At 38.6% G+C, this 27668-nt stretch overlaps 3 protein-coding genes across 6 annotated transcripts in view; all 3 read right to left on the bottom strand.

Moving 5' to 3' along the window:
* The window catches only part of clic4 (chloride intracellular channel 4), a 28053-nt gene extending 22752 nt beyond the window's left edge, over positions 1–5301 (bottom strand). Inside the window, exon 1 of the mRNA XM_084392957.1 lies at positions 4591–5301. Within this exon, the coding sequence (XP_084249083.1) occupies positions 4591–4659 (69 nt within the window). The 5' untranslated portion in view covers positions 4660–5301. The remainder of the gene's footprint in view (positions 1–4590) is intronic.
* Positions 5302–8171: 2870 nt separating this feature from the next.
* On the bottom strand, positions 8172–20251 carry srrm1 (serine/arginine repetitive matrix 1). Of its 4 annotated transcripts, none has more exons than XM_084394138.1 (18): positions 20137–20206; positions 19547–19636; positions 18955–19077; positions 18519–18644; positions 15954–16124; positions 15706–15800; positions 15052–15240; positions 14750–14947; positions 14531–14644; positions 12848–13023; positions 12594–12668; positions 11385–11471; positions 11098–11239; positions 10598–10690; positions 9750–10493; positions 9483–9669; positions 9117–9293; positions 8172–8971 (listed from the first exon to the last, which is right to left on the bottom strand). In XM_084394138.1, exons 5-18 carry the CDS (start codon positions 16107–16109, stop codon positions 8960–8962), a joined length of 2445 nt encoding a protein of 814 aa, XP_084250264.1. In that variant the 5' UTR covers positions 16110–16124; positions 18519–18644; positions 18955–19077; positions 19547–19636; positions 20137–20206; the 3' UTR covers positions 8172–8959. The 4 variants fall into 4 exon arrangements, with proteins under 4 accessions (XP_084250264.1, XP_084250263.1, XP_084250261.1 ...); XM_084394137.1 differs by having other exon boundaries at positions 8172–8978; positions 20137–20199; XM_084394135.1 differs by lacking the exon at positions 18519–18644 and having other exon boundaries at positions 8172–8978; positions 20137–20251.
* A 1122-nt stretch (positions 20252–21373) lies between these two features.
* tdh2 (L-threonine dehydrogenase 2) lies at positions 21374–27596 on the bottom strand. Its single transcript, XM_084393970.1, has 9 exons — positions 27485–27596; positions 27149–27305; positions 26339–26381; positions 26023–26093; positions 24576–24725; positions 24236–24408; positions 23670–23760; positions 23246–23515; positions 21374–23033 (listed from the first exon to the last, which is right to left on the bottom strand). Exons 2-9 carry the CDS (start codon positions 27294–27296, stop codon positions 22888–22890), a joined length of 1092 nt encoding a protein of 363 aa, XP_084250096.1. The 5' UTR covers positions 27297–27305; positions 27485–27596; the 3' UTR covers positions 21374–22887.
* Between the last annotated feature and the right edge of the window lie 72 nt (positions 27597–27668).

Raw genomic sequence — 27668 nt, 5'->3', positions numbered from 1 at the left:
TAAACCTCTGAGGCTGATCTCTAAATCTCAAATCCATTAGAGAACACTATAGGATACTCAACGAACCAACCAACTAAAAGAAAGACAAAGAATTCTAAAACCAGTAAGTACTGATCAGATTCAGCCACACAAGAAGTCTGTTCAGAGCCCTTTTGAAACGCTTGGTATACTAACACATGCTGCAGTGTGCTTTAATGGCGATCAAAGCAAAAATCTGAACATGCACATGGTAAAGATGACCAGCAGGTGCAGCTGTACAGAGGGAGGAAGGGAGGAAGGGAGGAAAGGAGATGACTGCATTATCAGCTGCTAGCAGGGGCAAGGTTTGCTTGGTATCTATGGCAACAAAGGGGTTGGTCCTGCTGTGATGTTGTGCTGGAAGAAAAGGTGGAACAAAGATGCATTACATATGATGCGGTTAATTATGAATGAGAGGGACATAAAACGACAGAAAGGGAGGGAAAGAGGTCACTGTTATCTATCTATTGCAGTGTGTGTGCACTTTCGAACATAAAACTGAACTCTCTTTACCCAGGCGCTATAGAAACAAAACACACACACTATAAGTGTTGCTGTAGCTCATCTGATATCAGCAGACTCTGTCAGTGCTGAAAGAGGGAGACCTGCGGCCTCTCTTCATGCTGTTCCACATCAAAGCCACAACAGCAGAATTGTTTTAGCACTTGCTCATGTGCTAATTTTGGATGCTGATTTCCTATGTCATGATCAGTGAACTGAACTGCAGTAGAAAAAACACTGATGGTCAATTTATATTTAAAACAATATAAAATAAAAACTGCGGTTTTGTGACTGTGACTTTTTTTAAAAAGCCCTCTAAAATGAGAATGACCCTATATTATTTTTAAAGTGCCCTTATTATGCTATTTAAATTTTATTATGTTTTGGAGGTCTTCTACAACAGGTTTACATGCATCAAAGGTAAAAAGGTTTCATTTTCTCATAATATGCATTGTACATCACCACATTTTTCAATGATTCTCAAACGGCTCATTGAATGAATCGGTCTCATTAAATCCCTCCTTTCCGCGAGCTACTCCGCTCTGATTGGCCAGACAGCTCAGTCTGTTGTGATTGGTCTACTGCAGGAGTCACCAACCCGTCGATCGCGGTCGACAAGTCGATCTTGGAAGCATTTTATGTCGATCGCGAAGAGTTTTCAAAATCAGAGAAAAAAATAAATATATTTTTTTATTCATTATTATTTATTCATTTGAAATGCACCATGTGTGAGCCTATTGTGTGTAGTAAATGGTGTCTAGCAGAAGGAAAGGGGTATATCTGTCCAATCAAATAGCCTATAGTTTACATATAATGTCTGTAAAACAACCGCTGACTTAAGCCTTGTTTATACTTTCGCCTGGCACCGCAGCGTGATCCTCCGCTGACTGCGCGCGCACCTCCCCAAACAGACGAGGCATTTATACTTTTAGACGCAACTGTTTTAGACTGAAAACCAGACCATACAACTGATTTAGACGCGCAAACTGGGTGCCGGTGTGATGAGATGTACTAATATCCGTCTGCTCGGACAGATTCGGCTGAAAGTCGTGCATCTTCGGATGCGGAGGCGCGCGCGCTGTTACAATGACGTCATTTTTTGCCGCGCGCGCACCTCCGCAAATGTTGAATTATAGTTGACAGTTTGTATAGTTATTATACTATTTGTATAGTTAAATAAATATTTTGCTAGTGACTAACAGGCAACAAAGAATGTCAAAGTAGAACTACATTGTGGCCTTGTTTTTTCATAATTTTATGCAAGTGGTAGATCTTGGTTTACATTTGGACTTTGGATGTGATCTTATGCTTGAAAAGGTTGGTGACCACTACTGCTTACAGCGCTTGTTGGAAGCTAAATGCGCATTACCGTAACTGAACTTCAGCTCAGGGGTCCTCAGCGATTGTACACACTGTAAAGACAGTAACGATGACATTGATTTGACCACATCAATCCAAACACGAGTCTGATGATGATGATACACTGGAATAACTAGTTATTCAACCCGAACCTCCATGGCAATGACGACATGAGCAGGAAGTTTCTCAGTGATGCGCTAATCAGTTTGAGGTACATTATGAGATGTTGCAGCTGTAATCTCTCACCATCAGCATTAAAAAGTGTTTGTTCATCAACAAACCGATGTGTTTTTCTTATTTATTGCGGTGGACATGCAGGAACTGTATCAATAACAGCGCGTACGTTAGCCGAGCACTAACATGAATGACTGATGAAAAAGTTTGCAAAACAAATCTGCATTAATATAAAGTTTCAGGTAATAGTGGCCCACAGATGATTTTAGGTAGCCTAGTATTTGAGTAAGACAGTAATAGCGCAAGTTAGCTGGAAACTTACACAATATAAAACACAGTATATTAAAACGAAGTATTTTGAACACTCGGTAGAAAATATTTACATCAGTAATTATTCACACTTACAGGTTGTGATTCTGAGGAGCAAGCTGGTCCAACTAAATTGAGTACTTGACCCATCTTTCACAAGCAAGCGTTTTGCGAATCCTGGGTTGAACTCCTGAGATTTGAGAGCCATCTTCAGTAAAATGACGTGTTTGAAGGCAGGACGAGTTGTTTGTGGCCAGACAACATACAACATAGACAGAAATTATGCAAATGGATTATCTAGTGACATAGAACTGTAAAGCAGTGGGATTTGAATTACAGATGACTCGTTTAATCAATTCTTTCTTTTGGTAGACGATAACTTTATTTAATCGCGCACTTTCGACTTTACAACTTTGCAGAACGTTTACATTCACAAAAAGCTATATCACACACTGCATGAAACTGAATATTCGAAAAACCATAATAGGGGCACTTTAATGGTGTTATAGAAACACAAACATTAATAAAAATTTAAAAATTTAAAAAAGTAAAACATTATTTTAAAATTATATACTGTTTTATGGTAAAAAATAAATAAATCTGAAATACTTTGATTTTAAATATTAATAGGCTTTTGTATCTGTCTCACTCTGGATTTTGCAGTCAAGCAGTCAAGAAAACTCAACTCCACAGATTTCATGTAGGGTCTTAATCTGTTAGAAAATAAAGCCTGTATTTAAAATATGAGTCTGTTCTAATGTTTTACAGGGTCACTTCACAACTTCTCGAAAAGAGCTGACCTATACAAGTGTCTTCTATTGTGACAAACTGCTGCAATGTTCATTGAATTATTAATTACAGTCCATTTAATACAGCATGGGGCATCCTTTAATTAAAGCCTTGGGAATCATAAACTTCTGGTCAGCGTTTTCAAGACTGAAATCCAAAGTCCTTAGCTTTAATGCACTAGTAGGTTTAGTAACCACGCGGTTCAGAGAGGAGAGCTTGTGTTGCACATTTCCAAACAGACATCAGACCCCAAACATCCACAGTTAGGAGCCCCCTCCTCTTTCTGTAAATCCCTCCCCTCCCCTCCTCCACTTCCCTTCTCTCCCTCCTTTCAGTCTTTCAGGAGTTTTCCCGCTCTGCCGGGCAGAAGGCCTTCGGAGGGAGAGAAAAGAAGAGAAAAGCAAGGGAAAGAAAGAGGACAGCAGGGTTCCCTGCAGTGGAGAGGAATTCGAATAATTCCAGTTTGATTACTCAGATCCAGAGGAGGACTGGATTCTTTCTATTCAGTTTATATTGGAACTAATATCTTGAGAAGCAAACCAACAAGAAACAGATCCTAACACCATCTCTGGTGACATTACACAGATCTGACTGAGTCATATGTGGAGTTAAAATATGACACATATGAAGGCAAAACAATGTTGAAGTAGATAAAGAAAGGCGAGGTTTATGTGTTCAATTCAAAGGGCTTCACATATAAACACAATGCCCTTACTAAACAGACATATCTTGAACTGTAGCACAGCATTTGGGCTCTTTTGGCTCTGTTTAATGCAAGCCTGGGTTCCTCTGTATCCTGTACCGGACGGATTTCCTGCAGTCGGGATTAGGAACTGCAGATGTGCATTGTTTCTCATGCAACCTCTCTCCTCAAACCCACGTGCTTTGTGCGTTTAGCTGAGGGAGAAAACTCTTAGCCCTTTATTTGTCACATATAATCATATAAATATGAAAGAAACAGCACATAGTCCGACAGTGAGTGATATTGAGAAAACGCCTCCACCCATTTGACATTCACATGGACACAGTGTCATCATTCAGTCTTACTGTAAAACACAATGGCTGAATCATATTTCTGACATCGTTTTGGATATATTACGGGTTAGGGGATTGTGAATTAAAAAAACATTAAAATGATTCAAAAAACATAATTATTATTCAAATTATAACAGAAGCATGTGGGTTTGGAAGGTGTAGCCTAGGCTTAACGTTAGAGACTGACAGTCTCGCCATTCACTTTCAACGCTTCTTTTTTCCATATAATGAAAGTAAAAGGTGACAAAGGGTATCGTTCTGCCTAGTATCTCGTTTGTATTCACAAAAGAAAGTCATTTGGGTGAGTAAATTATGACAAAAAAATAAATAAAAAAATTTGGGTACACTATCCCTTTAATCCCTACTTAAATGATTGGAGTTTCTTAGTCAGACTCCTGGTCTTACCTTCACAAAAAGCTCGATGACGGCTTCGTTATCCCCCTTCACACCGTTTTGAGGTACCGAGAGAGACATCCCGAACTTCTGCCTTTATACGGACACGTTCACAACAACAATCCTCGATTTCTTCACCTTGGCACAAAAAGTTTTCCTTTCACGCCTCCCTCTTTCTCGAACCGAGTTTTTCAAACACAAATATCACTCTGTGTTTTTACCAAGCGCAACCGAAATACAGAGAGTCCGATGAAATCAGGTAATGAGCTTTTCCACGAGATTCTACAACCTAGAAACACATCACTGAGAAAACCCGACAGAGTCCGCTATGTCTCCTCCTCAACTGCTCTCTCAGGATGGCGACGAAGAGGGGGAAAATCAACGGGAGTATTTAAGGCGGTGATGTCATGCGCAGTGGACTGAACGGGCGCGACCGAATCGGTACCGTGCCGCGTGCACAAGAACTAGAGCTTCCTGAATGCTAAATTTATATAGAAAAATAATCTGACTTTTATTTTAATTCTCATATATTGTTACAGAGAAAGCTTTTAACAACATAGATAACAGAAAAGTAAATCCGTTTCTGTTAACGAGTTTATCCTATATTTAATTTAACCTAACAATTCTGTAAAAAAAATTACAGAATTGTTAAATATGGTATTTTGGCAGAAACTGTGTAACGTGTATTTCTTGGTTATTTTTTTTTTTATTCTTCACAGAGTCGAATCTTTTGTTCGCTAATCCGTTTAGTTACCTTTTCTATAGGCTACAATTTCAATAGCCTATACCACTAGGTAGCGACAATTAAAGTAATCAGTGACAGGTTAATTAAAAACTTGCCTGAAATCACTGATCACTGGATTTACATAAATAATTTCACTTTTAATAAGTGTTTTCTCAACATTGCATATCTAATCAGCATTACTTTAATTATTATTTGAGTCATCACTCAGTGAGTCATTTAATGTATTACTTTCTATAGGAGGATTTGTATTTCAAACACATTAAAATGTACAATTTCACATTGACATGCAATGCAGGGATTCCCCAACTTTTTTGGCAGCTGAACCTCTTTGCCCTAATATATGTAAGCCCTTAGATTTTAAGTTAATAAGTTAGGTCAATAATAAAAAATAAGTCAATAATAATAATAACATAATGTTCATGGTTCTCTGATGTCAGTTTTGGTCACATGTCATGCAGGTAAAACCAAATTTTTGTAAAATATTTTTTAGTAAATATTTTAATTTGATTGTTTTTATTTTACAATTATTTATTTTAATTTGTAATTCTTATGATTTAATTACTTGAAAGCTTTCCATTAAAATCACGACCTGACCTAATGTAATATTTAAGGCATGTAATATTGTTGCTAACAAAGAATGGAATATATTTTCATTCTCTTTTTATTTTCATATCAATATGGTACAAGATTATCCTATTCAAATCAATGCGATAAACGAGTTAGGTTAAAAGTAATCTAAAAAGTAATCAAAAAGTAGTCAGAATACATTACTTAAAATGAGTAATCTAGATTACCAACTACAATTTTTGTCATGTAATTTGGAATCAGTAACTGACAATTTGTAAGTAATCTACCCTGCACTGTGTGTGTATATGTGTATACATAACATATAACATTACTTCCAAATTTCAAATAAATATATTGTCATTTAGACCATTTATTTGGAGAAAATGACAACTGGTAAAAAAAAAAAAAAAAGCCAAGTTTTCAGACCTCGAATAAAGTATATACTCATTTTTAAACACCACAATACTAATGTTTTAACTTAGGAATAGTCAACTTAAGTTCACCTAATGTTTTAATATAAGAGAAATCAATATTTGGTGGAATAACCCTGATTTCCCATCACAGCTTTCATGCATCTTGGCATGCTCACTATCAGTCGATCACATTGCTGTTGGGTGACGCTATGCCACTCCTGGTGGAAATATTCAAGCAGCTTGGCTTTATTTAATGGCTGGTGACTCTCTTGCTTACATTCCAGAGGTTTTCAGTGGGGTTCAGGTCTGGAGATTGTGATGACCATCACAGGGTCTTGATCTGGTGGTCCTCCATCCACACCTTGATTGGCCTGGTTGTGTGGATTGGAGCATTGTCCTGTGGGAAAAAATAATCCTTCGAGTTGGGGAACATTGTCAGAGCAGAAGGAACCATGTTTTCTTCCAGGATAACCTTGTACGTGGCTTGAGTCACACATCCTTCACAAAGACATATCTGCCTGATTCTGATCTTCTCTGATGTGTCCAGTTTTCAGCTTTGCCCAACGGTTAGACAGAGACCTGGAGAGGCCTAAAACCCACAATCTCTCGCACCTGTGTAATTTGGTAGTGGATTGGTGATGATCTGGTGGTTCTTCAGTACGGCTAGAATCAGGCAGATATGTCTTTGCGAAGGATGCATAACTCAAGCCACGTACAAGATTATCCTGAAAAAAAATTGCCTCCTTCTGCTCTGACAATGCTCCAACTCGAAGGATTATTCTTCCCCGCAGGAAAATGCTCCAATCCACACAGCCAGGCCAATCAAGGTGTGGATGGAGGACCACCAGATGAAGACCCTGTCATGGCCATCACAATCTCCAGACCTGAATCCCACTGAAAACCTCTGGAATGTAAGCAAGAGAGTCACCAACCATTAAATAAAGCCAAGCTGCTTGAATTTTTTTGCCAGGAGTGGCATAGCGTCACCCAACAGCAATGTGACCGACTGATAGGGAGCATGCCAAGACACATGAAAGCTGTGATTGGAAATCAGGGTTATTCCACCAAACATTGCTTCAAAATATTGAAATTGAATATTGCTTCAAATATTGACGTTAAAACATTAGTATTGTATAGATGTCCCAAAACCACATTGGGAAAAGAAATGTTTTTTTCTTTATCCATAAAATGGAGGTCAATGGTAACCAGCATTTATCCTACAGAAGTTTGGAACGACAAAGGTGAGTAAATGACAACAGAATTTTTATTTTTGGGTGAACGATCCCTTTAAGATGTTTTTTGTTATTAACAATGATCTTCCAGCACACTGCAGAAGAAACAGCTGTTTCAGAAACACAGCTCTCCATTACTTAGTCTGACCTCTAGGGACAGTGTAAAGACCATGGTAAAGACAGACCTCATGTTTATCTCTTAAACACCTATGTATTCCCACAGCAGCCTGCATTTAGGAAGCAGGTGGCACTATAAAATAACAACCAGGGCATAAACACTGTTGCCTTGGTCGGTTTTTTTTGCAGATCAGTCCTCGTTAACCACATTACACAGTAAGAACTCACTGAGCTTTTTATCTGTGGCCGCTTAAGATTTGTCTCCAAGTGTTGCCAAGGTGACAACATGTCATCACCAGACCTGGGACACCACAGGCTTTCCACAGAACCATGGACTAGCAAACATATGTAAAATAGCCTTACATGCAAAACAGCCTTGCATACATTACATCCAAAATGAAATGCATGTAATTCTGTTTGAATCCAATTGTCACCATACTGGTTTGGATTAAAAGTAAACAACACAAATTGAGGATATGAACAATTATACAACTCAAAGAAAAGGATTTGAGACAAAAACATTTTCTTTCATTTTAATGTGACTGTTCAAAGCCAGAAATAACTGCAGGGATCGACAATTCCAAACACAACTTAGGTTACAAAAAATATAAAGCAAAAATAAAGAATGAAAACAGACTTCTCTAATTTGTTCTCATGTGCACAGTAGAGCTCTGGAGCGTTGCCACAATGCTCAGATGAACAGGAGAGAGCAGCCTGCTGGATCAGCTCTCTGGGTGTTTTGGTTTATGGATCATGCACACTAGAGGACAAACACGCTCGGGTCTGCCTTCCATGCAAACAAAACACTCGTAAAAGGTCCTGCTGAAGTGAAGCGAGAATCCTTAGGCCAACTTGTACATTATTAACTCAGAACTGCAAATGAGCTTTTCATTTGTTTCATCATGACCATAAAAGCAACAGGAATCATAAAGAGGGATTGGGGACTAAAAAAAGGTTTGTTTTTGGATAAACAGTCATTGACAGTATTTAAGGTTGGAGAAGAGGACAAATTCTGATCAAGAAGCTTCAGCTGCTCAATCATTTTCACATCATAAAACTCCTCAGCAATAAACATTCCCAAAAGAAAAAATCCAAACAAACAAAAGTCTAGGGTGAATTTTAACAATTTGTACATTCTAAAGCTGAACCAACATCAAACATTTAAAATGCAGAGAGTGGAAGAAAAAGAGGGAAATGTAGGGTGTGGTAGAAATTCCCTCAGGACTGAGATGGAGACATCTGGGCCTTCCTCATTGAGCGGAGAGCTTTCTCACGTAGGTGCTTCTCCAGATCATCCAAACTGTCTTCTACTTCACTCTCTGATTCCTTCAGGAAAGGTAGCATTAATTATGTCTGACTCGAGCATAACAAATATGCTTAGGCTTTTACCTTACATAGAACTTGTATATGTATGGTAAAAATGGAGAGACTGGACTACAGACAGCTTTAAAAGTGTAACTTCACCTTTTTCTGGTCAGAGTCTGGCTCTGCTTCCTGTCCGTGTGCTCCTGCCGCCCCTCCGCTCTTTTCTTCTCCACTCTTCTCCTTCTTCTGTTTCTTATGCTTCTTGTGTTTTTTCTCTTTCTTGTGTTTCTTCTCTTTCTTCTTTTTCTTCTTCTTACCACCTTCTACATCTGAGTTCTACAGAACAAACAAGGAGAAAAAGTTGAGACCCTTTTGGCATTAATCCTAAATACGGTAGTTTTAATAGGATCCATTTGTAAAAACAAACAACAAATACAAATTTGGTTTTAGAAGCCTCAAAGCTCTCTGGATTTTTTGCCCCAGTTTGGGGCAAGTGAGACCAAAGCTTGGGTAGGTGTGGCATACCTTGTTAGGTGATGGGCTTGGGGAGACACTGCTGTTCTTTTTGGCAGGTGGAGGTGGAGAACGGCTAGCAGAGCGAGAGGGTGAGACTGAAGCAGTTCGCTTGTGAGCCATGGGAGGAGGAGGAGGAGGAGAAGCAGATGGTGAATGTGAAACCTGTCGTCTTACAGGCTGGGGGCTCTGAGAACCTCTACAAATGGACAGGAAGAGAGTCATTCAGAGATTGTTCATCTGTTACACAAATAGAAGCGGAGCTATAGAAAAACGTACCTCTGAGATTTACGTGGTTCTGGTGTGCGGGAAACCCTGCGAATGGGTCTGGTGCTGTGAGACGGGGACGTCTGACGTCTTTGTCTCTGCGGGGATAAACTCGAGGGGCCGTATCGAGCCGGAGGACTGGAAGACACTCGAGTAGAGTGGGCAGGGGGAGAGGAGCGGGCATCCCTGCCCCGTTGGGCTGCAGAGGGATTTGGAGAGCTTCTACGGTGGCGGGGTGGAGGCGAAGCAGAAGTGGGCGGAGTACGTCTTTTTCCTGGACTACTGCCACGGTTCCGTTTGGGGGATCGAGAGGAGCGACGTTTAGCCAAAGGGGAGGGCGATCCCTTACGCTTGGCCAATGGCGAGAGAGATGCCCTGCGCTTGGCCACTGGCGAGGGAGACGCTCTGCGTTTGGACATAGGTGAAGGAGACCCTCTATGCTTGGACACAGGTGATGGAGACCCTCTGCGTTTGGACATGGGTGAAGGAGACCCTCTGCGTTTTGAAACGGGTGAAGGAGACCCTCTCCTCTTGGACAAGGGTGAAGGAGACCCTCTGCGTTTTGAAACTGGTGAAAGAGATCCTCTCCTCTTGGGCACAGGTGAAGGAGACCCTCTATTCTTGGTTACAGGGGATGGAGACCTTCTACGCTTGGGAGGAGACCCTGATGAGCGTCTTTTTTGAGCTGGGGGAGGGGAGGGACTGTATCTGCGCTGGATGGGAGGAGTGAAACGCCTGTGAGGTGGAGATGGAGATCTGAAAAAGGATTGGACAGAATAAAGGGATGAATACCCACAGCAGGTCAAAGAGTCTTCACAACCCAAAACCACAAACTCTTCATAAACTCAGCTGGACTTTACCTGCGCCTTGGGGGTGGAGAGGGTGACCTGCGGCGGCGAACAGGAGATGGTGAACGATGTCTACGGCCAGCAGGTGATGGAGAACGTCTCTTTCTGAAAGCAGAGAAAGGGAGTCTAAACTCAGGGTCTGACAGTAATGAAGCATCTTTCAGTTGAGTAAACCACAGGGCTGGGTATCGACTCAATTCAGTTATAAACTTTATATTCATTAAAGGGTTATTCCACCCAACTATGACAATTCTGTCAACTTCTGCAAAAAACAATGAAGTTTGTCTTGCGTTTGGCGAAGCTTCCGTTTACCATTTCTGATGTGCTTCATCTATGTGTTTATCTATGTTTAAATGTGAATTACAATTATAAGTAGCTTGCGCACATCCTAAAAAAATAAAGATCTGAAAAATCTATTTTTTATCCTTAAATGAACAAAGCATCTTAGTAGTGACCTTAAGGGAAAATCACAGGTCAAATGCAAATGTCATGCAAATATTGTTGATTTTCACCTTGGGGATGCATCTCTGTGTCGCCTCCGTGGTGATGCAGGTGAATGGCTCCGCCGCCTTCTGATTTCTCCATTCCTGGCACCTGCCCCTCTATTTTGCCTCCTTGGACCTTCATCTTCAGAGGAAGAGGATGAACCAGTGTCTATAAGCAAAAAAAAAAAAAAAAGATAAATCAAACATATACTAGCATACATTTTCCATATCCAACGCGACTTGTAGGTGTGAGAGGAAGAGAGAGGGGAAGTGAGGACAGACGAGTGTGATGGAAATAAAAAAACAGTGGTAACCTGAAGAGGACTGCTGATTCTGTCTCCGATACTGACGACGCTGCTGGACAGAATCTGCTGTTGAACCTTTGCCCACCTTCTCCTCTTCTGTAACACAGAGCAGTGGAGTCCTTCAGTGCCCGAGAAACACCCACGTGCCCACCAACACAGAGTAATCGTGCAAAAACACACAGCCACTAGGGGTGTCACGATTCTCCAAATCTAAATTTTCGATTCAAAGGTCACGGTTCGATTCGATTCTCGATTTTTACATTTTTTTTTTTTTAAAGCACAGGTTGATATGCCATTTTTAGACTAGACTTTTAAGCATAGGTGTAATTTGCAGGTGGGACATGTAGCCACACCACTTTTTGCTAAGTTCGATATTGTCCCCACCACTTTTGAAACATTTCACGGCACGAATGTACCAATACAAATAAATGAAACATCTCCAGTTAACTGGCAGAGCATTCATTTCGTTTGTTTGTTAAATAAGAGACGATCTAGCACTGAAATGTTTAGTTTTTTTAAATCAAGTGATCAAAATGCTCGTTGCCGCTGCGATCAGCCTTCAGTCTTCACTCGGACACGCGCTTCAATCCGTTGTGGAGACTCTCTATTCGTTCCGGTGAAATTACAAAACAAAATGCACACAAACGTGTGTCTGCCTGATTTACAACCACTGATAAACATAATCGGTTTTGATGAGAAGGAAAAAAACCTATACGAGTGCGGATTAGAACCCAGAACCTCTGAAACGCTTGGCAAAAGTTCTGCCACTGGACCATTTAAATACAGGCTTAAAATAGTTGGATCTATGCATTTATTCACGTGAAAATTCTCAACACTAACAACATATATCAGACCTCATTAAACCCAATGTACTATTTAAACACTTGGCAAGCCGACCGGACGTGACATCAGGACGTGGCAGCATCAACGATTCCATTTTTTAATTCGAAGTTCGAGATTGTGACTTAATTTCGGACATTTCGATTTTAAATCATCCTTAACAGCCTCACACACAGCAATGACATGCACCCTCCCCTCATCTTTGAAATGAACAGAAGAGACTGAAGAGACTTGTGAGACAAGAGCTGCAGAATCCAAAAGTTCATTAGTTCATGTTATTAGATGTATAACAACAGGCCAGACAGACAGGGTTCTGCCTACAAGTCTCTAAACATTTCTGATATGTACACAAATGCACGTTTAGGAGCCAAATCTCACCAGACTCTGATGCATCGGACCGTCTGGGTTTTGGAGAAGGCGTGTCATTTCTTCCACCAGGCCTGTGCTTCACAGCTGAAATTTTCACATGCATTTCAGTCAGAATCATTTTACAGCTTTTTACATTTTACAGCATTTTACAGCAAATAACATGGTGCTGACAAGGAACCATTTCAGATTAAAAATAAATAAATAAAATACTCAGGAGTTATTCAAACCATTTCAAATAACAATATTGACTTCTAGGAAACAACCTGAAGGGCTGGTGTCTGGTCCTGAAGGACTGCGGCCTCGTCTTCTGGAGGGGCTGACGGGGTCCAAGCGGCGAGGAAGTTTTCTGGGCGGTGTAGCTGACCTACGCTTCCCTACTCTCTTATGGGGTGACCGAGAGGAGGAGCTGCCTGAGGAGGACCGGGAGCGAGAGCGCCGCCTGGTGGACAAACAAATCAGGTGAACAAAAGCTGACTAGCAAAAACTTCTAGCAGTTCACATGAGGGAGATGAAAGACAGATTTTTATTTTAAAGATGAATAAAAAGATGAAAAAGACATGAGAACATTTATAAAACTAAATGTAACACCAGTGTGGCTTTACCATTCAAAAGATTTAAGTCGTGCTTATTAGGGTTGTCACTAACGAATATTTTGGTAAATGAGTAATCTTTCGATTATTTAGACGATTAATCGAGTAATCAGATTTTTTTTTTTTGTGGTAATAAAAACAGACCTATGGGAACAATAGACTTTAAAAATATATAATAACAATGAGGCAATAATAACTAATTCCAAAAAAAAAAAAGCAAGTAATTATGGTTTTATTGAACAGTTAAAATACATAATGTAATATACATACTATAAATAATCAACTTATGTACATTATGTATTATAAAAAAAATGCCTGCAGAGGGCACCAACAGCCAGGTGATTGTTGCTGTTGCACTTTACAGCATCAAATCCTTGTTTAATATTGTGCAAACATTTAATTCAAAGGTCTATTCAATCACTTAATATTTGGCCACTTCTTTACGATAAAATGGCACAGCGAGAGTTTAAACTTTAAACTTTTATTTTGACATTGCAATGAATATCAGTTTGCATATCTGCAAATCTGGTGAAATGGTGCACATTGAGTTCCCAGATTAACGTTATCAGCAATCCAAACTCACAGCACATGCAGAGATGGAGTGAGTTTGTTTACACAGCGGCTGAGATGCTCCACACATGTAAATAACAGCACACTTCGCAATGAAACAAAATGCATACTACATATGTTATTGGAAACCTAAACAAACAGCACATGCAGAGATGAGTTTTTTGAGGAGTAGCATTTACTGTGAACGGTGCAGCTCTGAAAAAAAACATAACCACCAAGCATGTAAACAAAGCATGACAGCCCTTGATTAAATGCATTAAGCAGCCTTTTAAATGGTTTAATAATGCGCTTTCTTGTCCTTGGAATGTGCCACTTCTGGTATTTTAATTGACATGGATGAATTGCAATCAAGGTTTTATTTTATTTGTATTTAACCGAGGAATTGTGACAACCCTAGTGTTTATTATTATTTTTCAAGTCTCTTATGCTCAAAGGCTGCATTTATTTGATCAAAAATACAGAAAAAAGTAATATTGTATTTATTCCTGAGATGCTAAAGCTGAATTTTCAGCAGCCATTATTTCAGTCTTCAGTGTCACATGATTCTGCAATTGTTATTGTACATATTGTATTGCTTCCCCCGCCCCCACTTATTAATAATGTTGAAAACAGTTGCTTAATATTTTTATGGAAACCATTAATACATTATTTTAGGATTCTTTAATGGAATAAACTGTTCGAAAGAACAGCATTTATTTGAAATAGAAAGGTTTTGAAACACTTTTGAACAATTTAATGCATCCTTGTGGAATAAAAGTATATAAAAAAAAAAAAAAAAAGGCTGACCTGCGGAGAGGTGACCGGCTACGTCTATGTCTAGAGGGAGGTCGCCGTCTAGGGGGGCTCCTGCGTCTCGGAGAGATTCGCCTCCTGGGACTTCTGCGGCGAGGAGAGAACGACCTAGAAGAGACATTAGCTTATCCTCCAGTTCAATCACATTTACAGGTAAGCAAAATTATCTAAGATAAGAAATCAACTGACTTCACCATCGGAGACAAAACTCACCTAGAGCGGGACCGAGGTCGTTTGCGAGAACGAGGTGATCGAGAGCGAGAGCGGTGGCGCGGGCGATCTCTCCGTCCATCCTTATCTCTGTCCCTGTCTCTGGGTTTGGGCCTGTCTTCTGATTTTGATGTTTTGTCTGGAGAGGACTCTTTCACAGCCTCAGACATGGAGTCCGGCTTCATCTCAACCACCAGATCACTGACAGGGGGAGAGATTTCAGATTCATACACAAAGTCTTTCTGTGGTCAATAGCAACTACAATTTTAGGATTGCACAGTGCAGTGTCAGGTTTCCATAGTTACCTTGTAGAGGAAGCCTCCTCAATTAGAGGCTCTGGTTTGGAGCTCTCTGATTGGTCCGGTTCTTGCTTTGGTTCTTCTTTATTATTGGGCGGACTAGAAGGAGGCAAGGCAGCCGGGCTCGGTTTTCGGCGAGGAGAGCGAGTGGGACTGGATTTACGATCACGCTTCACAGGGGAGCGGGACTTCCTCCTGGAATTAAACCAGAAAAAAAAACCCAGCAGTTAAGCACAGTCAAATTAATCTGCATCATCTTCCCATCCAGGTTCTGCAACACAACATTTGATTTACAACATTATCCATTATTTACACTAACAAATATACTAATCTAATTGTTAACGTCACCATGAAAATCATTTATTTTATTTTATTTATCCATGTAGATAACTATTTTTCTTTTGATTCATGTGCCCTTATGATCTTTAATCAAAAACAACAACTAAAATCGCTATGAACTCAAATAAAAACGAACTGAAATCGCTATAATTAGCAAATTACAACGATCCAACAATTCCCGATGGACAAATCAAGTGCCATCCTATATTTTTTAATGTTTGAGAAGCCATTTCACTCAGATTTACTTCACAATAGGGGAAAAAAGACGATAAAAATTTCCATTTCATGCTGACTTTAAGCAAAATGAAGGCCTAAACCAACCGTTTAGGGCTTTTTGACTGAGCTCGCTCTTTGATCTCCTTCTCCCTTTTATCGTCATCTATTTTTTTCAGAGAGGCGAGTTTCTCCTGTTCGATCTAAAGCAGCAAATAGAAAAACTGTTAAACACTCAACTTGTAGTTTACAATCATGTTGTACACATACCAAATTACAACACAAAATGTCCAACCTCATAAAACCCCATCATAATCAGTATGCAAGTTCATAACTTTTCAGCTCTTCTTCATCACCTGTCTCTGTTTGATCTCCTCTTTCTTTTGCTCCAGGAAAGCAGACGGGATACCTGCGATGTTCTCCTGGGCACTTAGCAACAGCGGCCAGAGGTCCTTCATGAATTCTCGAGCGTTCTTCCCGTTCAAAAACCCTGTCAAATTAATCTGCATCATCTTCCCATCCGGGTTCTGCAACACAAACAGCAGGGAGGAAGAGAGAGGGGAGGAAACCATGCAGTTAATACTGACACAGAACCAGTGTGCTGAGCTCTGAAAGTCTACCTACACCTTTCCTTCCTGAACATCCAGTAAACAGCTGCTTTTCAACAAGAGCCCAGTACCTGCGGGCCTCAAAAATGTCTCTAAAACCAACTGTCACAGCTGAATTTTATTTTTACCAATTTAATAAAAGGATCAAAACACTTCTAAAATGGATAAACTCACTTTGAGCATGCATTACATGTTTACATATTATCTGAACTGAGATGTACCCTCCCAGTTCACATCCCCTCATCAAGGAGCAATAAGACCCACCCCACCACTAGGGCTGTCTCTTCCTGTGCAATATCAAACTCCTGAGAGATAGAAACATTACAGTCCACAAACAGAGTGCATCAAAACCCCACAAAGCAAGAACAGTCCAGTTGTCTTCAGTGTGAGTGGCGCAGGCTCTGTGGGCTGGGGGGGCGGAGAAAGGCGCTCCATTGGCTGGCCTCCGCCTCACTACTGCATCACACTCAATCACCTTGAGTTTAATGCTATATCATTTATCTAAATTGCAAGAGACGAACAAGCAATAATGAGTACACAAGGCATGGAAAACTCTTTATTTACAACAAATGAAGAGGAAAATAAACCTATGAGATCCATGTGCTAAAACAAGGGATGCTGAATCGTGCTCCTAAAGATGTACGTTCAGTTGTAAGAATAGGGCTGGACCTAAATTTTGCAATAAAGTAGATCTCCAAGAGCAGGATTGAGCACCCGGTGTACTAAAATGACGGTCAAATGAACATTTCTGGTTCAATAACGGTTAAACTCCATCGACAGCATCTGTGGAATAATTTAAGAATTTTCCCATTTTTCATACCAGAAACCAGCAAATATGATGATTTGCTTGCCCTCTTCAGACATATTTATTTTGCATGTATATCAGGGGTGCCCAATCCTGTTCCTGGAGATCTACCTGCAAAGTTCAGTTCCAACCCTGAACCAACACACCTGTCTGCAATTATCAAGTGCTCCTGAAGATCTTAATTAGCTGGTTTAGTTGTGTTTTATCAGGGTTGAAGCTGAACTTTGCAGGAGGGTAGATCAACAGGAACAGGACTGGGCACCCCTGATGTACAGTTTATGGACCCATTTAAACAGCGTTCAGAAAAAGTGTGATATAAAAAAAAAACATGTTGGCCCTTTTGTTTTACTTTACATATTACTGTACTGAAGCAATTATCTATCCAATCAATTATTATTTTTGTTATTATTATTATTATTATAAGTATTATCTAGAAAAGGTTGATGTTCATATTGTATTTCTAACCACTATTTAAATGACAAACCTGAAGCTGAATATTTTATTTTTATTTTATGTAAATGTATGGTACTTTTCTAAAATATTGCTCCAAATCAGCTTTAAAGCTAATAAAAAAAGAATGTGTAAAAAATGTAGCAAATTATACTTAGATTAATTATTGTGATTCATTTTGAGATTCTATTAGATGTAATAATGGGGGGGACAATTTTTTGCATTTTAATTAAGTTTTTAAAAATATAATTAAATTCATCCTGTAGCCCCTGTGAATGTTTGCAGAGGCCCCAGCCCCTTAGTTGAAAAAACCCTGGAAAAATCAGTTTCCACTGAAAATAACTACAGGTTCATCCACCTAGATTAGCAGTCCAATTGCAAAGATTTGAATTTAGACCATTTTTAGCACAAATAAAATTATGCATTATTCCACAAATGCTGTAGATCAAACACAACCTATATTTAACCTGAAACATTCCTGTAAGTTATTGTATGGCTATGTAATTAAAAAAACTGAAAGCACCTCTTTATGTAAGAGAATAAGGAAACACCTGTACGTATCATTAATAGGAGCAAATACCTCTCTGGAATCCAAGCAAAAGCTTCCTGAAAATCAAATCTTTAGAGACTAAAACAGTGACTGATAAACAGGCTTTAGCTAAATTAATGAAAACGCAAAATGTGTCTCTCTTTGTTATTTGTATCACATTGTGCAAACGGACAATCAAACAATTAACCAATATATTATTTTAAAACTGACAGCTGAGCTAGTCAATTAGACAGAGCATAATAATTATTATTGCCTAATAATTATTATTGCCTAATAAATCCCCTTGAAAAACATGACCATCTTACACCACCAATGTCGTACTGCATTATCGCATGCAATTTTAAGTTTTCTTTGCATTCTTTAATAGTTGTGTGTTGTTCTAAAATTGTCATTAAATTAGGCCTTTGTGTTTAAGATGTATTGCTAAACTTTGACTTTGAAAGGCACAAATGATAAAGCTGAAATGACTCTACCACTGGCACAATGTCAATCCCTGCTTATAACTCACCTCAAAAAATAAAGCTCATCATCAAGGGAGAGTTGGATTCAGAGAGACTTTGGGCTCAGGTGAGATCTAATTAGGAGTTGGTGCTATACTTCAGATGCAAGGAATAAGATCCATATTGGTTCAGGCCTTTTAAATCATAAATCACATCAACATTAGAACATTGCTGTTCAGAAGGAACGGTGTCACAAATCATATCTTCAGAGAGAGAATATCATTTTTACCCCTTTTTCTGTCTTTTTTAAAACCAGACAGACACTTAAAGACTGTGATGTTAGATGCTTTCTGCTACATCTACACATGACAAATGTTTCAAATAACTGTCAGCGGTTATTCACTGAACTTCAAACCTTCTCTCATCCTCCCAAAGAACAAAACACATTTAATATATAATTGCAGCATGTGTGAAAAGAGCGGGAAGAGCAGAGGGGGCGTCTACCTTTTCCTCCAGCTGGTTGAAGACAAATTCGATGACGACGTCATCCTCAAAGCCAAGGATCTCTGTCACGCGCTGGGTGATCCAGGGCTTGATGACTTCCAGGTTGACCTTGGTCATATCCACCTAATGACACATCACAAAACAAAAAGGATTTTCCATATATTATTTTGGGGTAACTTTAGATTAATTCAGTATTACATTAATTATTTGGTTAAAAATTATTCAGTATTACATGGTCCTTCAAGAATCATTTTAAAATTCTGGTGCTCAAAAATATTTTGAAAACAGTTGTGCTGTTTTAATATTTTGGGGTAAACTGATTATTTGTTGAATAGAAGGTTCAAAAGAACAGCATTTATTTGAAATAGAAATCTTAAGTAACATTATAAATGCCTTTACTGTCACTTTTGATCAATTTAATGCCTAATTTCTTTGCATTGCAAAATTATAATAGTTAGTAGAAAGTTATTATTCTACTAAAATGATTGAACAATTTAAAATCTAATGAGCCCCAATGTACAGCGTGCTTATGGTAAACTGGTGTTGTGAACACATGTGCACCAAAGAAAACAAGTATTTTCATATTTTCGACCTTCTTCTCCAGACATTCTGCAAACTTCAGCTGCTTCAACAGCTTCTTGTGTTTGTTGCTGAAGCGGTTATCCTGCTCCGCACTGGTGCCCTTTAAAAAAAAAAAAAAAAAACATGAAATCATAATTAAAACATCATGTGACACATTTTTATTTCCTTTTTACTTGTATCTGAGGTTAATATGCAATTTGCAGTACGAGGCTAATGAAAAAGATGAATTATTTATACACCAACACATAACGTTACATAGGCTAGTCTATAAGAACATTAAATATCAATCTATATTTCGGTTTCGGTCTGTATTTCACAAATATAACTAAAATACGTCGACTACAGATTACTTTATAGATGACTTTATTTGTAATAATAAGTGCGATAATATGAAAATAAATTCGTTAAATCTGTTGTTCCTGATTAATCTGTTGAGTATTTTCAGGTTCTCTCACGCAGCCGCCATTACAGCCACACTCCAATGAACGCATCAAATACAGCCTTAAAACAATCAACCAGTCAACCAACTGACGAATAACAAATAGTAACAACGTATTCGACCTTTATGGTGTGGTATTTGTAAAAGAATAGAACACTTACGCGGAAAAACCCCGCGTCCATTTCTGTCGTGTGTCAATATGGCACGATGTCCCAAAATCCACTGCGGCGCGCCAGCTTTTACGTCACTTCCGGAAGATGGGTGATCATGTGCCTGAAATCTGGGCTGCGTCCGAAAGCTGGAAAATGCTGCCTCTGCAGGCAGTAAAGATGTTGGAGGGCAACAAGAAGGCACGTCCGAATCCAATGATCGTGTCACACTGAGATACCTTCATCTGATGGATTTTTTGAAGGCAGCATAGATGTTTCCTTCGCTGCATGCCTTTGATATCCCACAATCCTTTAAACAATGTATTGTTAATATTATTATTATTATTATTCTCTCCTCTGGCACCTTTTTTTCTTTTGTTTTAATATAGTTGTTTTTCTCTTTTTTTCTGTTTTGTATTGTATGCATAGTGGCATACTTTTAATACTTGCATTTGTACAAAAATGTATATTTCATGTTGCTTGAATTAAAAAAAAATCTGTCCCATTCTTCAAAACTATTTAATATTAATTAATGTTTCATAATATAACTGATTAATCAGTATAAAATATAAAACATAAATTATTTCATTTCTTTTTGTTAGTTTATCCTTCAACAAATGAGAAAATGAAACTGCATTTGAGCAGCAATTTTTAGAATTTGATTTAATGTTTGAAATTTTAAGAATTTGATTTCTCATTTGAGGAGCCATTTTAATAATTTTATTCATTATGTGATCATGTGAACATTTGATTTATCATTATATTTTGTTAGGAAACCTCCTCCATACATTTTGTCGTAATGTTTTGTAATTTAATGTGCACAACGTTTTTCCTAAATATATAGTTGTTTGTTAGTAAATGTGTTGTTGGTAGTATATAAGTCCTTGAATGGTCTGGCGCCGTCCTATCTCTGAGTCAACTAGTGAACCGAGGCAACTGGTTCTGAGGTTCAGTCTAATAAAACAAAGGTGAGTTTAAATCATGTTTAAATTATGGCTTTTAACCCATGACTATTTATGTGTTTTATTGTATTATTTATGTTAGTATCTGCTTTTTTTAAGTTATGTAAAGCACATTGATCTGTGATCTGTGTTGTTTTAATTGTGCTATAGCCTTAAAAATGTATTGACATTGACATTGGCATTATCTGGGACAACTAAAGAAGTCAAAATGTAATAAATATATTAAAAAAATATTTTACATGATTCATTTTTAAAACAACATTGAACAAATACATATTAAACTGTTTGCTGTATTAAAGTCATTTATTTGACATACACTGCAATTTTCCACTAGTTCTGAATGTGAGTCATTAGCAACTTTTGAGGTTAAATGATAACTGAAAATTAAGGCAGTTTCAATTGTGAACACAATATGTTTTGTCCAGAAATCACACTTGCTTTTGGAACGGGTGATTCATTCTCCATATTGTCTTAGTTAAGACTCATTTTTATTTGTCTGCACTAGGCTATACAGAAGGCGGACTAAGACTTTCAGACAGGCAGAAGCTAAAGAACTCTCCCCTTTCTATTGTAAGGCCACCTTGGGTGTTTTATCCATTAGTTTTGCTCTTCTGAGTTAACAAAAATGTAAAAAATATCTCTTCATAGTGAATAAATAATACATCAGCAATGCTGAGTGATTAAGTACTTAATTCACACCACCACACTATACATTGTGAATCCAGAGCCCTTGATAACTGACTCAGAATAAATAAAGCCAATACAAGCAATAGTGGGCAGAACCCAAAATTCAGGCTACCGTAAATTCATCACAGATAGCAGTTGGAATAAAGGCAGTATCATCTTTTGATTCACACTAAAGCTGGTAGTGAAGCTTTTTCTGCCCATGGCTGTGTTCAAACCAAGACACACGGTACATGGTCTAGAGCACTGTAGAGTGAAAGGTGTCTAATGGTCCTTACTGTATTTGTACAAAAAGACTAAAATTTAACCCCTCGCAAAAAGAATGTCAGGATTGGTTAAGCAGAGAAAGCAGTGTTTTAGTTATAACATCAGATCGTTGAAAGTCTTTAAGGGAAAATTGGGGCCAGAACTTGCTATTTTCATGTAGTTAAAATAAAATAAAAACTGTGTGGTGTCTCTAAAATAATTAAATTGGACTGTTTCATCTATAATGTATGCAATTATTATTATCATTATTATATTCATCAGCATTTTGTCGTTTTCTTGTTTTTCCCCTGTCCTATGATGACTAAAAAACTATGTAAGAATAGATCACAGAGTAGAAAGACAGACCCTGCATCCGAAATACTATATAGAAGGGAAAAAACTGTATGTGAGCCAAGTTGTATGTCCGAAAACACTAGGTCAGAAAGTACCCGAATGACCTGCTACTTCCGGCGAGATTCTGAAGTGCGCATCCACTGGCGACTGATGCAGTAGGTCACATGACAGTGACAACATGGCGGATATAGTATGTCCGAATTGCATTCATTCTACACACATTCACACTAAATAGAACATACTTTTTTTCGCAAAGCAAGTATCAAATCGAATGTAGTACCTACTATACGGTATGCGATTTCGGACGCAGCAAGAGTCTCCTGAGCAGTGAGAGAATGTGAGTTTTCACTGTTGGTTTACATGTTTTCTTCACAAGCATATGTTTGTAGAGAACTGTCAGTGTCAGCAGTTCTCTAACTGACAGAGAGTCCTGGTCTAAAGAAATTTGAGATAGATAAGTTTAGAAATGTACTGGAAAAATGCTGGTGATTTGTGTTACAGTCCCTGAGAAGACCTGCTAGCTGACAGGTAGTCCTGCATTGGTTCTCTTTTCACGGATGGAGGCCAGCATGCTGCTAACCATCTCTGAGAGGCCGTACTCAGGCTTCCATCCCCAATCCTGACGGGCGTTAGAGTCATCAAACCGCACAGGCCAGCTGTCCGCTATAGAAGGAACGTAAATTGTAATGAACATTAAGATCATTGCATTAATGGATTGTTATCAAGGGTTTTATGGCCTATTCCTTTATTTGTTTTGTACTTTTTACATTTTAAAATACATGTATAAGTCTTTAATTTGATTGTATTATTTGTACAATAAAACAAAACATGATTTCAGACTCTTTCAAAAGGTCATTGACTCACACTGTTCTTACCAATAGTCTGCCGGATGGTATCAGGATTGTACGTGACCCTCAGGTGGGGTAGGTGTTTACGGATCTCCTCTGCCACTTCCTCAGGTGTGAAGCTCATGGCTGCGATGTTGTAAGTACGCAGTGAAAGTCGGCTTTCAGGAGCTTGCATGAACTCAATGGTGGCCCTGTGGCAGTCAGAGATATGCATCATGGGAAGCCGAGTGTTGGAACGCAAGTAACATTCATGGTGGCCGGTGCTGAGGGCATCGTGAAAGATCTGGACAGCATAATCTGAGGAAAAGAGGACATATACGATTAAATAGGTCAGATTAGGTGTGTTGTTTATTGTAAGTAAATGACAATTCAATGAATAAGTGAATAAGTTTGAATGTGTGTGTCTTTATGTACAACTAAAGATTTTGTGTTTGTAAGTGAGGCTACTTACCAGTGGTGCCTCCTCCTGGCTTGGTGTGGGCAGAAACGACTCCTGGGTATCGCAAGCATCGGAAATCCAGGCCATATTTATGGTGGAGATACTGATCCAATCAGAACACAGTTAGGATGTTGGCATTTCATAATTAAATATCATGTAAGTCAGGGGTCAGCCAAAACTATTCCACTTGAAAACCAAAAGTACCCACTGAGATTTTAAGTTAATATTTCAATAATTTAACAACATTTGCAAGTTCTCTGATGTTGATAATATTAAAAAAATAATAATAATAATAATAATAATGTTCTTCACTCTGAAACAGAGAATACAGTTATTTAATCAAATTGCAGCCTTTGATTGGATCATGTCATCAAGCTAAATTCTGATTTTCATGCAGCCCCATTTATTCATTTATTTTAATATTACGTTAGATTATTTATTGGGAAACCCTGATGTAAGTGAGAAATTGTTCGCATTAAGCTTACAAAGTATATACATACATATACATATTAATTAATTAATTACTTAATTAATTTCCCCAGACTAACTAGAACATAAAAAAAAACATAAATCTTTACTTCCCCCATCAGCTCTGCATGGACTTTGGAAACTCCATAAATGGTGCGAGGTCTCTGGATGCAGAGGTCAGGGGCCGGGTCGCGGGGAGACGAAGGTCCAAATGCTCCGATGGTACTGGGTACGAACAGTCGCAAGCAGTTCTCCAGAGCCAGATCTAACACATTATGCAGACCTAAAGAAAGAGGAGTGGGGTGAGCAGAAGAGAAGATATCAGGACAGGGGCAACAGGAGAAGGACAGAATGTGGGACGTCAGGGATAGTGGAAACCTTACGTTGTAAATTAATCAGTCATAGCACCTAACCCTAACGCTTAAAACATGTGTGACAGAGTTTTCCCACCTGTGATATTGATGGTGCGTGCGAGAGCCATGTTAGCTTCCCCGATAGCACTGAGCAATGCGCTATAATGCACCAGCCAGGTGATTCTGTTATTCACAACTAGCTCCCTCAGGTTTTTATAGTCCAGCACGTCAGCGTATACAAATGGACCTGTGAGGTAAAACACACAACAGCAATGGAGTTTAAATGCGAGCTTTATTAATAGGAATATGAATGAGGCCAAGTGATTGAAATGTAAATAAGGTTCAATTTGTTAACATGATCATGATCTCACAATAAACAATATTTATTACAGCGTGAATCTAGGCTAATGTTAATTCATAAATATACTATCACTTATAGTTAAAGCTGCAGTCCGTAGTTTTTCCTCTTTGTCGCCATCTCTGTTCGAAATCTGCAATTGCAGTTATTCGTGGAATTATCAACTTTACGTGGGTTGTGCCTCGGCACGGCACAGCGCGGATGAATCCAATGTTTTGAGGAGAATGTGCGGCTGTCAGTCACCGATACTGTCATTCGCAATCACAGATTCTACTTTTTGGAAGAATTTTCACCGGAAAATGTCATCTGAACAAGTAAGTAACATCCACTTTTGTTTTGACCAACTAAGGGGGAAAAAAGCATTGCAGTAAATCTAACGATCGCTTATATCACGTCAAACTGTGCAAATTATACTTTGTTCTCAAATTGTTAATGATTAACAACATCAGCTTTGCGTGACTAATGCCCTTCCGATATTTATCCTTGTTTTCGCACGGGCCCGGTTGCAGTCTCTTTTTTTCTGAAGCCACTCCGAAGTCCGAAGTCTTTTGCATTTTACAGCGGATGAATCTCCAGTTGTCACTGGTGATTGTCGCTTGAGCCTTTCTGGATCCACCATCAAACTGATAAGTTTAATTATATCAAGTGCTGTGAGAAAAGGCTATAAATCTCCACCTCCAACATCCTCACACGCAATATAGCCTACCAGCCGGGAAACCTTCTTTATGTGTACAGATGTGACGTAATGACGCAAAGACATGCTCGTTTCAGATAGTTTTGAACACTGGCTGGTTATGTACTTGCTTAAAAATTCATTTTGGATAATTTTTTACCGAAAAAAGTTACAAACTGCAACTTTAAAAAACTGAAAACCAAAACTTTTGAACGGTAGAGTATGTACAAATTGATACTGTAAGATAAAAAAATGCTTTAAGATTTATTTTATTGTTATTTCACCTTAGCTATTCTATTAATTAATGATAACATATAGAGCCTTATCCGGTGTTACTGAAATTTATTTGGAGTGTTGAAATAAAAGAGCCACATGATAAATAAATTTATAGCTACTGTAAACTTTAACAGCCAGTTCAAGGCACCACACTGTCCATGTGGCTCTATATATATGTTGCACCTGATGCAACCGCCTTGCCCATATCAGAGCCGTATTGAGAGTCAGTCAACATACCCATGTTATAAACTTCAGCGGGAGGCCTCCTAATATCCGACAGGATGACATTTTCATTTCCATACTGCTGCCTGATGTAAAAGGGGTTAAATATGATTATGAAACCAAATAAAGAAAATAAAAGTGAAACGTTCATTCAGCGTTTGCAGAATTTCACAGAATCTACCTCAGGAAATTAAAAAGGGAAAATTTTCACAGTAAATATCAACGCAAAGCCAGGCAAATATCCAATCTATGCAAAGTTCTAAAAATTGTGTGTGCTGGAGTCTGATTTCAAATTTCTCCAACACTACACATCTTTCAGCTGTTCACTAACCTCAGCATTTGAGCTAGACCAACTCCAAGCTGTCCTAGGCCACCTTTTAACAGGAGAAAAACACATTCATCAATTAAAGGAGTTTAAACACACACTACAGCAAAAAAAATTTAACAACCAGACATGTCACAACTGAGCAGCAAGTAAGCTGAATAAATTCCCTAAATCTAAATATTAATTAAAAATGTCACTTTTATGTGTGCATTATTTTGGAGGTCAGAGGTGAATGCACAATAAAAGAAAACATGATATGCACACATCATGTGGGATCAACTCTATAAAACAACAACAACAAAAAATGATATTACAGTGATTACTTTAGACTGATGCCTAAGACACAAAGGCTAAGTATCTACTAGGATTATTGTGAATTTGGTAAGCGCTTAGAAGAACCCATATGATGCTATTTGTAGTGTGCCTGCAAATATAGTGCACGGGCAAATAAAGTACTCAAAAGATCGAAAAGCACACAAATGGCAGTACAGTTTCATAAACAGACCTAATTAATTTAAAATAGGCTCCGTGATTGTTATTGTCCAGACATTTTTCAGCTCCACTTCAACTGACAGTCCATTTACACACTCTTTACACGCTATTGCACAAGCATAAAACAGCCGCGCGCTCCATTGTGCGCACGCGGAGCGCTTTTAACACTGTTTATTCCCAACCCATTGTCATGGCGATCAATAGGATCGCCTCTTACGTAGCATGGAAAACAAACATAGAAGACATGATGGAACGGATGACTTTTTCCACCAAAACATTACAGTTTATCACGCGTTATTTAAGCAGCAGGGAAACAGATGGCACCTGTGATGAGGACTCGAGGACTGTCCGTAGGAGGCTCGGAGGACTCGTTGTTCGGCCATCGGTTGATTTGACGCGGCGACAAACTCATGCCGCGAACCGACCAACCTTTACACTGCGAGCGGACACACACCCGGACACCTGACAGCATGTCGTCTATCTGTCAGTTAATAAACATTTCAGTCATCAAACCGAATGGTTCAGAAAGAATACAGTAACTATTTACATGTTGTTTCTTAGTTTTAGCTAAAACTGAATGTCAAGTCTTTAAAATGTAGTTGATTGATACACGATTAATGTAAATCAGAAGCTAGATCAAGAAAAAGCGCAACATCTCACCTTGAGTTTATCAAAACTTGAAATCCGTGATGATGTGAAACACGTGTCTTGCACCAAAATCACAACATTGCTGTGGTGTATCCGGAGGTGGAAAATTAAGTAAGTAAATAGTGCTGATAAGAGGGATTTTCATGGTATTTAACCGTTAGAATTAAGAGATTACTATCCGATTGGTTGCCGGAGG

Source organism: Rutilus rutilus, assembly GCF_951802725.1.
Source record: "Rutilus rutilus genome assembly, chromosome: 21".
NCBI lineage: Eukaryota > Metazoa > Chordata > Actinopteri > Cypriniformes > Leuciscidae > Rutilus > Rutilus rutilus.
This window is presented reverse-complemented; position numbering and strand designations above follow the sequence as displayed.

Coding starts and splice junctions, on each gene's coding strand:
- tdh2 (XM_084393970.1), bottom strand. CDS start 27,296: ATGCTGTCAGGTGTCCGGGTGTGTGTCCGCTCGCAGTGTAAAGGTTGG. Junction 24,409..24,575: donor ACGCACCATCAATATCACAG/GTGGGAAAACTC, acceptor CTCTTTCTTTAG/GTCTGCATAATGTGTTAGAT. Junction 23,034..23,245: donor TACCATCCGGCAGACTATTG/GTAAGAACAGTG, acceptor TTCCTTCTATAG/CGGACAGCTGGCCTGTGCGG.
- srrm1 (XM_084394135.1), bottom strand. CDS start 20,157: ATGGACGCGGGGTTTTTCCGC. Junction 11,472..12,593: donor GTCCGATGCATCAGAGTCTG/GTGAGATTTGGC, acceptor TCTGTGTTACAG/AAGAGGAGAAGGTGGGCAAA. Junction 9,670..9,749: donor GAACCACGTAAATCTCAGAG/GTACGTTTTTCT, acceptor GTCCATTTGTAG/AGGTTCTCAGAGCCCCCAGC.